Source organism: Gasterosteus aculeatus, chromosome 6, assembly GCF_964276395.1.
Source record: "Gasterosteus aculeatus chromosome 6, fGasAcu3.hap1.1, whole genome shotgun sequence".
Taxonomy (NCBI): domain Eukaryota; kingdom Metazoa; phylum Chordata; class Actinopteri; order Perciformes; family Gasterosteidae; genus Gasterosteus; species Gasterosteus aculeatus.
This window is the reverse complement of record NC_135693.1, coordinates 10790662-10805986: the sequence shown is the minus strand read 5'-3', so window position 1 is coordinate 10805986 and position 15325 is coordinate 10790662. Positions and strand designations below refer to the sequence as shown.

At 42.4% G+C, this 15325-nt stretch overlaps 2 protein-coding genes across 4 annotated transcripts in view; one reads left to right on the top strand and one right to left on the bottom strand.

Annotated features, from left to right (window-relative positions):
- wdfy4 (WDFY family member 4) overlaps window positions 1-5590 on the top strand; it is a 41560-nt gene extending 35970 nt beyond the window's left edge. For all 3 annotated transcript variants that reach the window (XM_040177818.2, XM_040177817.2, XM_078104850.1), the window contains 9 exons: window positions 994-1203; window positions 1277-1397; window positions 2530-2687; window positions 3171-3329; window positions 3412-3591; window positions 3699-3881; window positions 4362-4449; window positions 5091-5220; window positions 5307-5590. In XM_040177818.2, the coding sequence (XP_040033752.2) occupies window positions 994-1203; window positions 1277-1397; window positions 2530-2687; window positions 3171-3329; window positions 3412-3591; window positions 3699-3881; window positions 4362-4449; window positions 5091-5220; window positions 5307-5370 (1293 nt within the window). In that variant the 3' untranslated portion in view covers window positions 5371-5590. The remainder of the gene's footprint in view (window positions 1-993; window positions 1204-1276; window positions 1398-2529; window positions 2688-3170; window positions 3330-3411; window positions 3592-3698; window positions 3882-4361; window positions 4450-5090; window positions 5221-5306) is intronic.
- A 1440-nt stretch (window positions 5591-7030) lies between these two features.
- On the bottom strand, window positions 7031-14649 carry vstm4a (V-set and transmembrane domain containing 4a). The gene is made up of 8 exons (XM_040177819.2): window positions 14302-14649; window positions 12692-13147; window positions 9837-9890; window positions 9658-9765; window positions 9487-9520; window positions 9200-9321; window positions 8331-8398; window positions 7031-7594 (listed from the first exon to the last, which is right to left on the bottom strand). The coding sequence occupies exons 1-8, from the start codon at window positions 14348-14350 to the stop codon at window positions 7442-7444; spliced, it is 1044 nt and encodes a 347-aa protein (XP_040033753.2). The 5' UTR covers window positions 14351-14649; the 3' UTR covers window positions 7031-7441.
- Window positions 14650-15325: the final 676 nt, after the last annotated feature.

The following is a 15325-nucleotide window of genomic DNA, read 5'->3' as shown; positions in this document are numbered from 1 at the left end:
CTGTAATCGTGTTAGTTACAGTCATTCTGTTGGCCTTTGTTCTTTCCACCACAGTATAAGAGACAGATCTTATTCACAGCCGCCACTGTCTTATTCATCATAGTCTCTAAAGCCTGTTTGTGTCATTGAGCTTGGTTCAGTGACTTGCAGCACTGACTGACTACTCAAATATAATGACCGGTTGTTTTGCTTATCGAGACAATCTATGAAAAGGCATTCATCTGAAGTTTTGATGACAGACAGCGAAGGACAACAAGCGTATTCAGCAGCATTCAGCGCCAGCGCAAGAGGCCATTTTTCATAATGCCATCATTTCTTCCAGCTGTTTATGAGCTAAAATCTTTTAAGCCCTTTTTCCCCTTTTGCTGTGTGGTGTTATTGTATGTCTCACTTTCTCTCTGGTGGTCTGATTTCTTCTTTGAGACCCTCCTTTTTTCCATTCCTGGGGCATCTATGATGGTTATCACTCTGTAATCTACTGAACTACTCATATTGCCCACCATTCTCATAAAATTAGTGACTTTAGGAGATTGTTTTTTCCTTTCATAGACAAATTAACTCAGGACAATATATCCTTGTTATGATGTTTTTTTCCCCACATTTTCTGGTATTCCAGGATGGGTTTATTAACATTGGGTACAAGGATGCACATGCTGGTCATAAAGCCCACTTCTCCTTATTAACTCTTAAAAACCAATCGCCGGCTAATTCCACACAAATGATTCTTTAATTCAGACATGAAGACACGCTCATAACATGTCCTGCTGTTCCAGACTTCTAAATGGACTTTTGGAAGAAATGCTGTACCTGAATAATTTGATTGCTTGTGAATTCTTGTAGAAGTTTCTTCTTTTTCTAAACTCTCATATTAATGTTTTTGTTGCCTCTGTTATAACAGCGGGCCCCCACATTCCGTAATTAAGGACTGCCCAGTGCATATATAGTACGTTTATCATTTTTCTTGACTTAATTGTTTGCCACAATTTCCCTCAGGCCTTGGAAAGTGACTACGTGAGTGCCAACCTCCACCTGTGGATCGACCTGATTTTTGGGTACCGGCAGCAAGGTCCTGCTGCAATAGAAAGCGTGAACACGTTCCACCCTTACTTCTATGCTAAGAAAGGCCGCAGGGATGCTAGCGACCCCCTCATCAAAAGCACAATCTTGGGATACGTCAGCAACTTTGGCCAAGTTCCCAAACAGGTAAAAAGAAAAAAGCTGCAGTGCAAAAATGGTAAAAAACAAAAAATGTGAATCATCCGTGTCTCTTCAATAGCTCTTCACCAAGCCACATCCACCTCGCAGTGGCAGTAAGAAAGAAGGGTCATCAACAGCCCATCCGACTCCCTTTTTCTTCAAACTGGATAATCTGAAGACCACTGTGCAGCCATTTAGAGGTACAGATAAACAATTACAAGAGGGGGAAGAAATTGTTGAAGATTTGGGGAATTGTTCGACAGAGGCGGGCCGGCAGTTTCCACCAGCTGGCTGTAGCCTCATATTTAGCACACACTCAACTCAAATGTTAAATGAAGGCGCAAAATTAAAAAACTAATCATAACGAATAAACATGATTGCCAAAACATCTGGTTTAACAGAATGCTGAGTAAACTAGAGGCCTATGCGTTTGTCACCATTTGGTATTGTTCCTCCTTTATTGAATTTCACACTTTTATCTAAATGATTATATATAAGATGTGCCCAAATCTCAAGAGGATCGTTGAAACAGAGTGAGACTGTCTGTCCATTGATTAATTTACACTATGGAAGGGTAGAAGGAGCTATCTGTTAGAGCTACAATATGGAGATGGCTTTTCCGCTGAGCCCTATTTAATAATCTGAATATCCCTACAGGCCCACTGAGGGAGAGGAGATGAATCTGTGAATGCTCGGGGAGAGATTCCTGCATATTACATTTCATATTAAATCTCAGAGCGCCTGATCAGATCAATAAGCAGATAGAGACGAATAGGAGGAAGAATGCTAAAAATCATGCAGGCATAGTTTCTTTCCTGGGATTTAAGAAGCCGAGGTGGCGATGGAATATAATGAACGAACAGACACAACGTCTGCTCCTGCATGAAGAGGTCATTTACAGGAACAATTACTGCCACTCTCTCTCTGCATCACACACACACACACACACACACACACACACACACACGCTTATTACTTGTGCTGTCCAGGATGCAGGTGTCCCCCCCGGACAGAGCCTCAGCATGTTGTGACCCGGGAATAGCTGTTTTAATTGCCTGGTTTTCTGTGGTCAATTTAATGAAATTCTTCACAAGTTTACAGAGCGACCAAAGTCTTTAACATGATGTTTTTGAAAAGCCCTTACTTTGGCTGGGGCAAGATTATTCAGGTAAACGTAGGACAGAATGAGGTCACCTGTTCTATTTTTTACACCATAACTTTTTTTTATGACATAAATTATGAAGAAAAATAAACCCCAACTCATCTTACTTTCATCTACAACTTCTTGCTGATGGTGCAGCACTCTCAGTATCACTGTAAACCTTTCTGCAGAACTGCCGAGGGGCCCGGTGGGTCAGATACTGTGTCTGGAAAAAGAGGTTGTGGTCCTGGAGGGATTCCGCCTCTTCCTGTCGCCGCTGTCGGGCTGCTTCTTCAGCTGGGGCTTCCCTGACTACAGCTGCTCCTTTGGAAACTACGGCACTGAAAAGGTTTGTCTGCCCGTTCGGTAGGTTCCAGTTTGTGTTGTTTGTATTGTTGCTCAACCTTTTTAAATAGGAACCATACAAATGAAACATCTCACTGGGGGTGGGTGAAGCCACAGACACACACACACACACACACACACACACACACGTGGTCGGCTTTTCAGTGTCAGCTGTCTCTGACATCACTAGTCACCCAATCAAAACAGTTAGGCGATCTTTATGATCTGCCAAGCTTCAACTCACTTCAGAGCGCTACACACTGCTGTTAGCTGTGGCAACTGCTTGACAGAGATATAATACAAATAAATACTCGCATTAGTATCAAAGTAATTTGACAGATCCAAAAAGGTTATTTTGTTACTAACAACTACAGTCTTCATCACATACATTATGAAAAATGCCAAAGCAGACCCATAAACTCATTCAAAGGGGTGTAGATAATTCACACACAGTCACAATGGTCTACTCGTGTGTGTGCTTCTCCAGACCTTCGCTGTGTGTGAAAGTTTGTGTGACTGGGGGGCGACGCTGTGCGCCGCCTGTCCCAACCAGAGAACCGTCGTGACTGCAGGAACCAGCACTGTGGTGTGTGTGTGGGACGTCGCTGTCAACAAGGACAGACTCACTCACATGAAACTCAGACAGGTTGGTTTCCCACACAAACATTTCCCCCGCGACGCACTCGCACGCACATCCACACTCATATTAACCCGACTTTCCTTTTTAGCCGCTGTACGGTCACACGGACTCCGTGACGTGTCTGGCGGTGTCCGAGGTCCACGGCGTGATAGTGAGTGGCTCCCGTGATCTCACCTGCATCCTGTGGGACATGGAGGAGCTGAGCTACATCACCCAGCTAGCAGGACACACAACCAGCGTCTCTGCCCTGGCTATCAATGAGCTCACTGTAAGTCTGCATACCTGTTGTTCTGTTGTTGTTGTTGTTGTTGTTGTGTGCAAAGCCAGCCTGTCGTTGTGCAAATGGGCCTCAATACTGGGTTTTTTCTGACCAAGGGTGAGATTGCGTCATGTGCAGGACCTCTGCTCTACCTGTGGACCATGAAGGGTCAACTGTTGACCCGCACCGACACGTCCTGCGGCCCCCGGGCGGATGTCCTGTGTGTCCGCTTCACACAGCGACACGAGTGGGATGCAAAGAACGTCGTCGTCACTGGCTGCGCAGACGGCGTCATACGTGTATGTTATTATTATTATTTTCTTTTGTGTGCTTGTGATGACATAGCCCAAGAAAACACACAGTGGTGTTTACGGTCTTTTCTTTGACTAAAAGATCAGCAGGAGAGTCTGATTTATTTTTATATTGTATTCAAATGTGGCTTGAAAGAGGCATTGCTTTAGCTTGGGTATCCATCAAGGTATTAAAAGAAGCATATGGTTTGTGTGTGGGGGTCTGTGTGTAACTGCTTTTGTGTAGCATTAATATGAGCACACATTGCCTCGCTGCAATCAATGCTGCAAACTCTAAATTGGGCTTTTCTTGGGAGTGGGTTCCCACATCACGTGCACAACACACATACGCAAACACGAATGGTATTATTACTTTATTATTACCATGAGTTATGGGACGTGTACCCGAAGTCGTTGGTGCTCATGTGAGTGTGATTGTTATGTTGAATTATGTCTGATTTTGCTACTCGTTATGTGTCCCTCATACAGATATGGAAGACAGAGTACACAAGAACACAATTACCTGGCCCTCCAGAAGAGCCTGTGTCCCCAGGGCGAGACCGAACAGAGCGAGAAGGTAATGTTACTGGCAGCAGGATGGGATATATACATATAGGTATTTTATTTAAAGCTACAAAGGGTTATGGAGAGTCTGACAGCGACAGCGAAAAAGTGCGACTCGATTGCGACCGCACAAAAGGAAATGATGTGTTTCAAAAGAAGCCCATCGCTTCCTAATTAGATACATCCTTAAGTGTGAGATGATTATTTTTAACCGCTCATCTCAGAGCTAGAAAGCGTTGTTCCAGATGAGAGCTTGTAATGCTTACCCCATCACTCACTAGCATTAGGGCTAGCAGGAATTATGTTGTTATAAAGTTATTAAACATAGAGGCAGTAAACACTGATGAGTAATTCTGCTGACGTGTGTGCGTGTATAATTTAGAAAGCAATAATACCCAGATCCAATTTGGCATACGTTGGTTACAGCCCCGCGTCACCTCATAGGAGTATTATGCCTTGCAAATTACATTGAGGCAAGTCTTTACGTAACACTAAAGCATTTATATTCGAGGGATTTTTCTCCCTTGAGCGGCCCGCTGACCGCATATAAAAAAGCCATATTTTTTCTTGCGGGGACTGCTGGGTCAGGGTTACGTACAGGGTAAGCCCCCACCTTGTGATAATAACGAATAAGAGTTGACGATGTGTCCACAGTGAGCAGCTCACGCCACGTTACCGGCTGGGAGAGACATCTGGTATTGTGTCAGGAGCTGGACAGAGGTCAGGCCGCGTCGCAGCGCCGGAGCAAGAAAAGTCCCGCCATCACAGCGCTGGGCATATCCAGGTACGCTGAATCCCTTTGTTCTTACAAAATATATATTTTTTGATTTCAAAGATTTTCACATTTTAAGCGCACTCTCTCCTGTGTAGGAGCCATGCGACTTTGTTGGCAGGCGATGCCTGGGGCCGAGTATTCACCTGGACCTGTGAGTGAGGGCAGTCCATCAGTGTCCCATGTCTGAGCCATGAGACCACCTGCCTTATGTGACTTCTGTTCTGTGCGTTCAGCGAGAACTGTTACATTTTTTATTTGGTACGTTCAAATCTTTGACCGTATAGAATATTTTATCTCCTGCATTGATATTTAATTCTGTATTTTGTAAATACTGAATTTCAACAAATGAATAAAACTATTGCAAATGCTTTGATATAAATCTTCTTCTGGGAGTGTCTGTGATTTTGATTGTAACTGAGATGTAGGCTTTCATCTGAGATGCATAAAGGCTCAGAAGGACACTGGCATTGCTCCCGGGTGAATTTGTAGGTATTTAAAAATGCCCATCATTTAAATTAGCTGTTGGTGCTCCAGCAAAGCGAACTAGTGTGCACAGCAGACGCCTGCAGTGGAACTAACTGGAACCTTTGTGAGCGATGACTTCATGCTCAGCCAATGTTCCTCAGGAAAGGAGCTTCCTGAAAGCATTGCCGAGCTGGAGCAGTTCACTTCTCACCAAATGCCCAACAAGCATCAAGGATCATAAAAGTGCTCTGATTCATGGTTGCGGTATGAACAATTCTGAATGTTCAACTAATTCTAATTAGTTGTAAATAGTTTACTGAGCTTTCTTTGTTTCTGTTTCCACAATGATTTTGTGGAGTGCATGAATGCTTTTCATGATTATGGAAAATGTCTCTCATGGATGTGTTTGGACCTTGTTAAGGCTTCCTGCTCGTTGTGCGTGCATGTGTGTGTGTGTGTGTGTGTGTCTTTTCAGCCACATCAGACAGATAAACATTGATCTATATCTTTCAGCGTAAAAGCACAATACATTCTTTCATAATTGCACTAATAAATAAGTCAGCGTTTCCAGTGATGGTGGATTGTTGAGGCCTTCTGTGTCGGCTGTTCTCATGCACATGCACCAGCCCTCTCTGTCATGAAGCGAGAGGTCTTTCTCTTTAACCTTTTGTGTGTGTGGCTAATTGTGCTAAGTGGAGTAGCTTAATAGAGTGGAAAATAGTCCTCATAATTCTTCCCAGAGAGCGAGCAATGACCTTCTCCAAAGCTATCGGCCATCTCCATTCTCTCTACGTCGCTGGTTTTATGATATGAAATGTCAAACCATTGGGTTCCTTAGAATAATTAAATCAAATAAATTATTGCACCTAGGCAGAACCATCTTGTAGCCTAACCCAATTATAATGCACTGTAAAGTTAATTATTAACCATGATTACAATTAGTCTAATTTGAATAAATGTAGTCATTAGCGAGTTCATCCGAGTCAGTTAGCCTGAACTGTGGGGGATGATGGTCTCACTCTGGATCTCTCCCACTCACACAGAGAGGCGCGTGGAGAAAGAGAATGATGCACATCCGCACCCTTTCATATTCACCCCATTTTTCATACACTGACCTTCACAGAATGGCCTACACCCCTCGCCCTTCCCCGGCACTTGAGGCATATTGCGTGCGTGATTCATGTTTACTGTTCATGCCTGTGCCGTGTTACACAAATTCCACCATGTGCACCACTGAGTGCACTGCAGCTGTTTGAAATATCTTGTTGTGGGAAAGCATTTGCTTGTTGTGACCATGAATAAATTATAGAGCAATGCAACAAAGTTTAATCCACTTTAAAAAGAAAAGACAGTATTTTTATGAATCAAAGACCCAGGGCATACATTTATTAATTTGGAATATTAGTACCGTAATAAGTTATTTTGAAATGTGTAACATTACAATACTGCAGTAAGAGCCTGGACAACAGTTTATATCCAAATAGTCTCCTGAGAAGAATAGTTAACGTTAAGAGCATCTATAAACATCTGGCTCACAGGCCAGCTAAGCCAACAAACGGAACAACAAAAATAATAAGACCCCAAGCAGCTGTGCTGGGATGGATCTGTGCCGGAGGAAATACAAAACCCTCATTTACCAACAGCAAAGAAACAAAACCATAATGGCACACTGAAAGTTCATAAATATTGTCCTTTTGATCGACACTCCGTTGGATTGCCCTCCTTTGGATGTACTATGGAATTCAAGTGTCCAGAGCGGCTCCTTTTACAGCTGTTTCTCCTGGAAGACGATCTGAGCGTACACGGTGTCCGATCCGGAGGCCGCGGGGTCGGGACCGAGGGAGGCCGGGGGCTCTGGCCTCGGTCGGACCAGCTCCAATTCTGCATATGTCAGACTGTCCTCATGTGACACCTGAGGCTGAAGGAGGGAGGGAATGAGTGAGCGAATCTTGAAGGATAAGATACTCCAGAGGTAAGGCAATAGAGGAAATGTATCTGATATCAAAATGTACACAATGAGCATTTTTTAAAGGTGTTTATAAGTATGTGTATAAATACCTGTCTGCGTTGAGTATTGTAAAGTTTGTATTTTTATTTATTTCCACATTCAATGGAAAGCATCCATTTAGTTATTTTCAGCAGCAGAACGCATGTGTTTACAGGACATCGTGGAACATTCTGTTTACTCAAAAGACTTTTGTCACAATAAGAGACTTATCCAACATCAAGTTCTCCTGCAGTTATCCAATTAATATGTTCCTGCAAAATCTCGTGTGTTTTGTTTTACTAGACCATCACAGAGATTAGTAGAGATACTGATGATCCTTAGTTTGAGTAGTTACATATTTCTTTGACATTTTTATTGTGGATGTAAAACTATTGAAGCACTCTAAATAAATAATTGTGTTTGAGAAGCAATAAAGCAAAATAGAATTATCAAGCTCATAACCGAATGAAGCGACGGCAATAAACTCCTGTAGAAAATCGTGCAGTCATGAGACATATTCCCTCTTGCATTTGCCTCAATAACAACTCTGCGCATGAAATTAGTTTCATCAAAATGTTAATAAATTATTGTAACTGCAGAGTTAAGTGAATATCCTTCATAAAGGCTTTTGTGAGTGAAGTAGACATTGTGTGTTTGTCTGACTTACAGTGGAGGTCCTCCTGAGCTGAGTCTTTAACCTTTTGGGCTTCTGAGGTCTCTTTACAGCAACAGGCACTGAAATAAAGAGACCAAATGAGCAGCTAAGAGGACCGTGTGGCTGAAAGAAAGAATCCTTCACAACAGCTTTTATACTAAATCTAGTCAAAGTGTAGTTTTTTACAGAAACATACACCCTTGGACCCTCGTAATGTTTTCATTATCAGTATTGATTCTACATCAAATATCAGCTGGATCTCACCTGAGAAAGTATAAAGTTTCAGTCTCCAGTTTCTAAATAGACTAAACATTTTTTTTCCCAAGGAAATTGAATCGCGCTAGACATAATTTTCCGCTTTTGTACTTTCTCATTTATTCGAGATTTCTTTACCCACTAATTGTTTTTTTCCACCACCCTGTGACTTCTGTCTTCAATTGGTTTGGATATGAGGGGAAATTCAAATTATCTAAATGTTTTCTTTCTATATGTTCAATGTATTATTTGCTGAGCCACTGAGCACCACTCAACCTGAGTGAGTGAAATATCGTGGTGATTACTCAATATTGATAAATCAATATAAAGTTCACTACGTAATTTGTATTCTAATCTATTGATCAAAGTCATAAGGTCCCTTTTTTTCTCACCTTTCTGTGAAGTATTGGACGTCTCTGGACCAATAAAACGACATTAAATCTAACATTCTGAAAAGGAAAATGCTTTTTAAACTGCTTAAAGCTCATTTCCACACTGTTTAACCAGTAACATGGGGTCACAGGTTTGCTTTATTTTAAGACCACCGTACATAGAAATTGGGCAACTATTGAAAGATTAAATTTCCCTGAAAAAGAATACAGTCAGCACTTGAAATGTTTCCTCACCTTTGGCTGGAATGTGAGTTGGTGGGACGTCTGGGAGTTTGGGTTTCTGTCTCGTGTCTTTCCTTTGGGCTTTCGGGGAGGAACTGGAGGAACTGCTGGAGCTGGTCACAGTCTCCCCTGAGCTGCAGGGGGCAAAAATGTTAAAGTGTCAACTACATTAATTATTATTTATCCAATGGATCAGTTGTTAATCTCTATTGCATTGAATTTTGCATTCCAACCAGTAATCATAAAAAAGAATCAGTAATTTTTTAATGATTTAGTAGTTTTAATAAAATAAACTGCACCTGCTTTCTGGACACTTCACTAGAAGGTATCTATCTGTGGAGAAATTAGCAGATGGAGATATTCTTGATTTTTAAATTAGCAAAGTTGTCCAGCTACTGTTTTGAATAGAAAAAATGAAATACAAGGTTATAAATGTGACGTTACTGACAAAGGAGAAAAAACGGTTCCACCTTTGAGCCGGTGTCTTCTGTGAAAGTACTGGCAGGTGAGAACCACAGTGAACAGGAGGATGGACAACAGGCCCAGTGAGCAAATCAGCACAGCACATAAATGCACATCTATAAAACAAAAACATGGAACTTATATGTGGTGAAGTATAACAGAAGAAAGAATAAATGTTAAACAGTACCTGCATACAAACGCCACAGTCCGTCATTGCTACCGATCTCCAGAGTGAAGTGAACTGCAGAAGAATGTGACAAAAAGACCAGACCAGTGAGCAATACAAAAACAATACGTCGAGGGTAGAAAACTTTACCCGGACAAAAAATCATTTTGAAATTGCTGTTGTCTGATGGCACAATCCCCACAAAGCAGACAGCCTCAGTGGTTTCCATAAATATCAAAACTGCACATGAAGGAAGAATATGCTGCAGCATCGGCCAAACCCACCACGCACACACACACACACACACACACACACACACACACACACACACACACACACGCACACGCACACGCACACGCACACGCACACGCACACACAGGCCTTGTTGCGTTGCTGTTCTTGGACAGTGTTTGGTGGTTTCCCATAGCTCTGCGTCGCCACTTCCTTTTGTTGGTCGATTCACAATCGTTTGATGTTGCAACTGTCTTTTTGTTTGCTTTCAAGTGTGAGAAGAGAAGGAAGAAGGAAGTTGTTGTCAATGTTTGTCAATGAGTGATGGGTTGTATGTAGGTCAGGGGTATTTAGCAAAAGGTTGAGGAGAGAGTGAGCACAAGCTATGTACATAAATTACTTAGTGTTCCCATAATGGGTTTTTAATATGTCTTTTAAACACAGGTTGATAAACATATTAATAAGAAATGATAAGATATTAACTCTAATTGACTTCCAGCCTGTTTCTAGACTGCTGATCTGCCTGCAGAATTGTCAAATGTCTCGGCCGCTCAATCTGAATATAGTCTTAATTCACGTCAGGGAGCAACACAATGGCTTTTGTGTGAGCAAAAATGGAAAACTGAATCAACTAACGTTTGTTCAGTTTTACTGGCAGATGGAAGATGTCTAACGCAACACCAGTCATGTGTGTTTCAAGATACTACTGTGTTTGATTTTGTCTTTGTAAACCTTGTTATTTGTAATTTATGTATCCAGTCCAGGAAACAAGGTTAATACAAAGGTTTGATCATAGAGATTTTAAGGAAGGAGAAGGCTTTGTGCGAAATCACACACCGCTGTATACTGACTTCCTAATTCCTAAATATATATAAATATAAATATTTTGTTGGGAACATTATGAAGGGACACTATGGTGTTTTACTGGACTTTATTAGGTTGCATTGTGTTCCCGTTATATTGTCCACCGTCAACCACTAAATGGAAAATAATGACAGACTTGCAAATTATCGGCTAACTTATCTGAAGAAGTGACGGACTGCATTTCACAGGCATCGCTCCACCATGTGAGCAGTTAATGAGTAAGTCAACCACATATCGGACCTTTTACACTTTGGTTAACCGCAGGCCAAACCGCACATCTGATCACACTGGCCTCCGCTTCACAGGTTGGCTGTTAGGGAGCAATTCAAATACTGACTCTCTACACATGCGTCGACACCGGCTCAAGTTTATAATGTGCAGGTTTTCATGAAAAAACCCTGCGGTACAGATTTAAGCTCATCTGCTCTCCCCCATCAGTGCAGCTGGGAAGACGAGTCATAAAAAACAACAACCGCCGAAACGGCATTAATTAAAAAGCTAGTCGGAGAGCACGGGTGAATACGATTCTTTCAGATTTTTACATTTTAGAAAAGCAGAAATCACTCAACTGTTAGTTCTATAGTTGTGGTTGAGCGATGTGGGAGTGTACGAACGTATTTGATACTTATATATGAGTGTAGTGTGGTCATTGCTCTGAGACCTGCAGATTGAAATGCAGAGACAGGGGTTCCCTGTATGACGATTACATGAACAGTTTTCTCTTAATCTACCCTTCCAATACCAGCCTTTGTGTCTCTTGTTCTGTGGTCAACGGATGTTGGAGATGCCTGAGGTTGTGTGGCTTCCATAGCGGGACGTTGCCCTGAATATAGGGCAGGGCGTTGTCAGATCGCTCTCTCTCTCTGACTCACACCGTGCCGCTTTTCTAACATAAAACTAGTCAAACGTAAACTGTGCAATGGTATCAGGTGAAGCCACGCTAGCTTGGTATAGCAGCATCTCTGATATCTAACGAACAGGTTCATCCACATCACACTGTGACAGATGGCCTTCCAGAGCATGCAGGTAAATCAGACGAAGGGTCGTGCAGTGTAAAGAAATAGATGTTATTGCATGTGATTAAAACATGTTTTAACCTGATTAATTCAAGTTGTTTGTTAGGTTCCACTGCAACCAAATTCTCCAGTAATTTTCTTTCCTGAGGCTTGCATTAAAGTAAACCCATAATGCTGACGTCATGTATGCAGTGTTTTTTTTTTTTTTAACAAACCCAACTCAGCAACACTCCTCACACTCTTGCACAGAGAGGGAGACTGTTGAATGCGGTTTGGCTGTGTGAGCTCATTGTTTTCAGATGGAAATGCCAGAGGATTGGGGTCACAGTCAGACACATACAGCAAAGCGCAGCTAGAGTAAAAAAAAACTGCTCCTCCTGTATGTCGTTATTTCCATCCAACGCGGACAGCATGTTTCAGCTGAATGTGTGTGGCTGCAGAGGGAGTGCTTGGAGAGGACCATTCCATGGAAAACCCTGTGAGATTAATAACTCCAGAACTCCCTCGTTGGGTTTGATTCTCTTTTGTTGGTGATCAGGATTACACAGCGGTGTGACAAAAAAAGGAGTATAAAAACAAAAGAAAATGAATTGTCTAAGGCCAAACAAAGTAAAACCCCATCTATTTTATCAGATTGCCATGAGAGATAGATTTGTTTTTTCTCTACAAAAGAAAACAAAGGTTAAATTGAATGAATTCCATTCTTGACATGGAGGGCAGAATGTGTTACGGGTCAGAATGTGTTACGGGTCACATTTGAATTACCTGTCAGCTGTGTGGTGCTGGTACCATTAGATGATGCTCTCCACGTCTCTTTGTATTTGCGAATCTCTTGGACCCGGCAGCTGTAGAAACCCTGGTCCATCCCTGCTGTCACATTGACAATCAGCAGCTGGTACACCTCTCCCTCCGTCTCCTCGTACAGACCGAACTTCGGCCGGGGGAAACGACGGGTGTAGTTCCCATACAGCGTGTTCTTCTTCACGCCCGTCTTCACAATGAGAAACTGAGAGGGCTCGAGTGCAGGTGGGGAGGGCGATAGGGGGGGCGGAGGGGGCGCGAGAGTGGGAGTCGCGAGGGGAGAAAAGAACCAGCGTAGGATGAGGACGCTGCCGCTCCTCTTCCTCTGGGATACCAGGCAGGAGAGGGTCACGTTGTCTTTCTCCGTTACCGTGACGACAGGCCCAGGGGTCACGGTCACGTTCAGGCCCTGACATACATCTGTTGATAGAAGACCCAAGTAAAATGATGTTAGGTTTTATAATTGTATATAAATGTTTGATATATATATATATATAACCAAACCGTAAAATGTGTTTGTATTTCTAAGCATAAGGACATTTAGAACACTGTGAACTAGTTGTTTGTGTGACCCCCTCCCTGCTATTTAAATTAGTAATTAAGTAGAGTTGCTAATGAGCCTCACATGGGAAAAGTTACTTTTTGGAAGATGATTGATTTCCTGCCAATTAACCATAATTGTAGAATTTAGACAGAATATGTTTATATGCAAACCCACAGTGGCTGCTTGGATTCATGGTTTTACTTATGAGGCTCATCGCTGGATGGGAATTCAGTCCGTAACAGCTAGAAGATGTGAGAGGACTGAGAGTCAGAGAACTAAAACACACTTTGTGTGCCCCCCTTTTTCACTTCCCTTGAGGTATTTTTTTTTTTCTTTCTACCGACAGCTGGTTCAAGTCTGTCAAGAAGAGACACAAAGTCTGCACACAATATGCGTTGGCTGGCAGGAAAAGAGGATCTACAGGTGGGATGCATTTGTCTTCAGTAGGGTGAAGCCCCAAACAGGCAAAGAGAAACACAAAAAGATAACAGGGACCATCTGGGCTGCCTTGCTGTTTGTTGTTTGTTTTTTTGTTGCGGTGTTAGTCATGGAATCTCCCCAAAGTTCTAGACTATTAAATTTGAACACAAAAGCAGAAAGAAGGACTTGAATCAAATGCAAAGTGTAACACAATAGAAAGATTATAAGGAGGGAAGGAGTCATAAGTTCACTCAGTGGTTGTCAATAGAAGGAAAATTACACAGAGCTTTCCACTGATCACAGGGAACAAACTTGCTTAACTCAGCTGCTTTGATTTTAAACAAAGCCATTTTAGCCCAGTTAGAAATATAACCTTTGGTTATGTCAATGTGTTGGTAATTAGTACACTTTAGGTTATTGTAGAGACACTGACTATCAGGATGTGTTTTTTTTACAGTCTGACATTATTTTCATGCTACAGAGTAAACTCAAAATGTTTCACAGTGGTGAACATTATCGATGAAGTTACTCTAGACACATTCACTTACTCTCTTTCCTGCCTAATTGCTCGCTTTCATACTGGTTATTGCTGTAAACAAGGTAAACTTACCTGTGACCAGAGCCTTAGTCAGGACAAGAACCACTATAGAGAAGTACATTTTCCACAATCAACGAATCCATAAACCCAGACAACTGCAAAGCCCCTACATGAGCAGCTACGTTCAAAGCACCCTGACAGCCCTTGCCCACTCTGAACTCTTCTCCTCTTTCTCCTCTTTTCTGTGTAATATGAAACAGTAAATGCTCTGTTCCAACTTAGAAACTCCCACTCACTCTGCCAGTAGTCTCTCTCTCTCTCTCCCTCTCTCTCTCTCTCACTCTCTCTCTCTCTCTCTCTCTCTCTCTCCCTCTCCCTCCCTGACAGTCTCTCCCTCCCTCTGTCTATTTCTCTGTGTCCGGCAAACTGTAGGAAATGTCATTTCCTGTACTCCTGTGAAGAGTCTTGGACTGTAGCCCAACTCCAGAACTCTAAAGTGATGGCCAGGTCTTGTGTGTGTGTGTGTGTGTGTGTGTGTGTGTGTGTGTGTGTGTGTGTGTGTGTGTGTGTGTGTGTGTGTGTGTGTGTGTGTGCGTGCGCTTGTCTCATTGTGCATGATTTAGAGAGATGATGTACATTAAAGAGCTTGACATCGCTGCATTTCCATCTCCCAAGTTACTCTCAGAATCTGGGACTAATCCTCATCTGATATCTACCAATAAAGTGTTCAAAGAGCAAATTTGAATGTTCATGCATGTGGAGCTTTGTATTTGTGTCTGCGTGCATGGATGCGGAGGTGTGCGTGTGTGTGTGTGCGTTTGCTGGGACCTCTCCCTGTCTGGCTGCAGGACAGAGTGGCATGGGCTTGTCTCTGGCTGTGGTTGTCAGCCCGTCCCAATGGTATGAGGCCCGCTGCTTTATTGGGCAGGCTAAACTGCTGAGGCAGGGCTTCTGCTGGCGCTTTGTGCTCTGTCGAAGCCAGAAGAGAATTACAAAACAGATTTAACCCTTACGGTTTTATTGTTTTAAAACGCATGGATTTGGTAGAAAATGAACTGGCTGGGTTTAATCTTTTTTTTGACCTTCACAGAAGCTT

What these genes read in the sequence shown, in the direction of transcription:
- vstm4a (XM_040177819.2), bottom strand. Translation starts at nt 14,350, where the DNA reads ATGTACTTCTCTATAGTGGTTCTTGTCCTGACTAAGGCTCTGGTCACA. An exon ending in GACTAAGGCTCTGGTCACAG is followed by an intron (nt 13,148 to 14,301) that starts GTAAGTTTACCT and finishes TTCTATCAACAG; the next exon opens with ATGTATGTCAGGGCCTGAAC. An exon ending in AGCTCAGGAGGACCTCCACT is followed by an intron (nt 7,595 to 8,330) that starts GTAAGTCAGACA and finishes TCCCTCCTTCAG; the next exon opens with CCTCAGGTGTCACATGAGGA.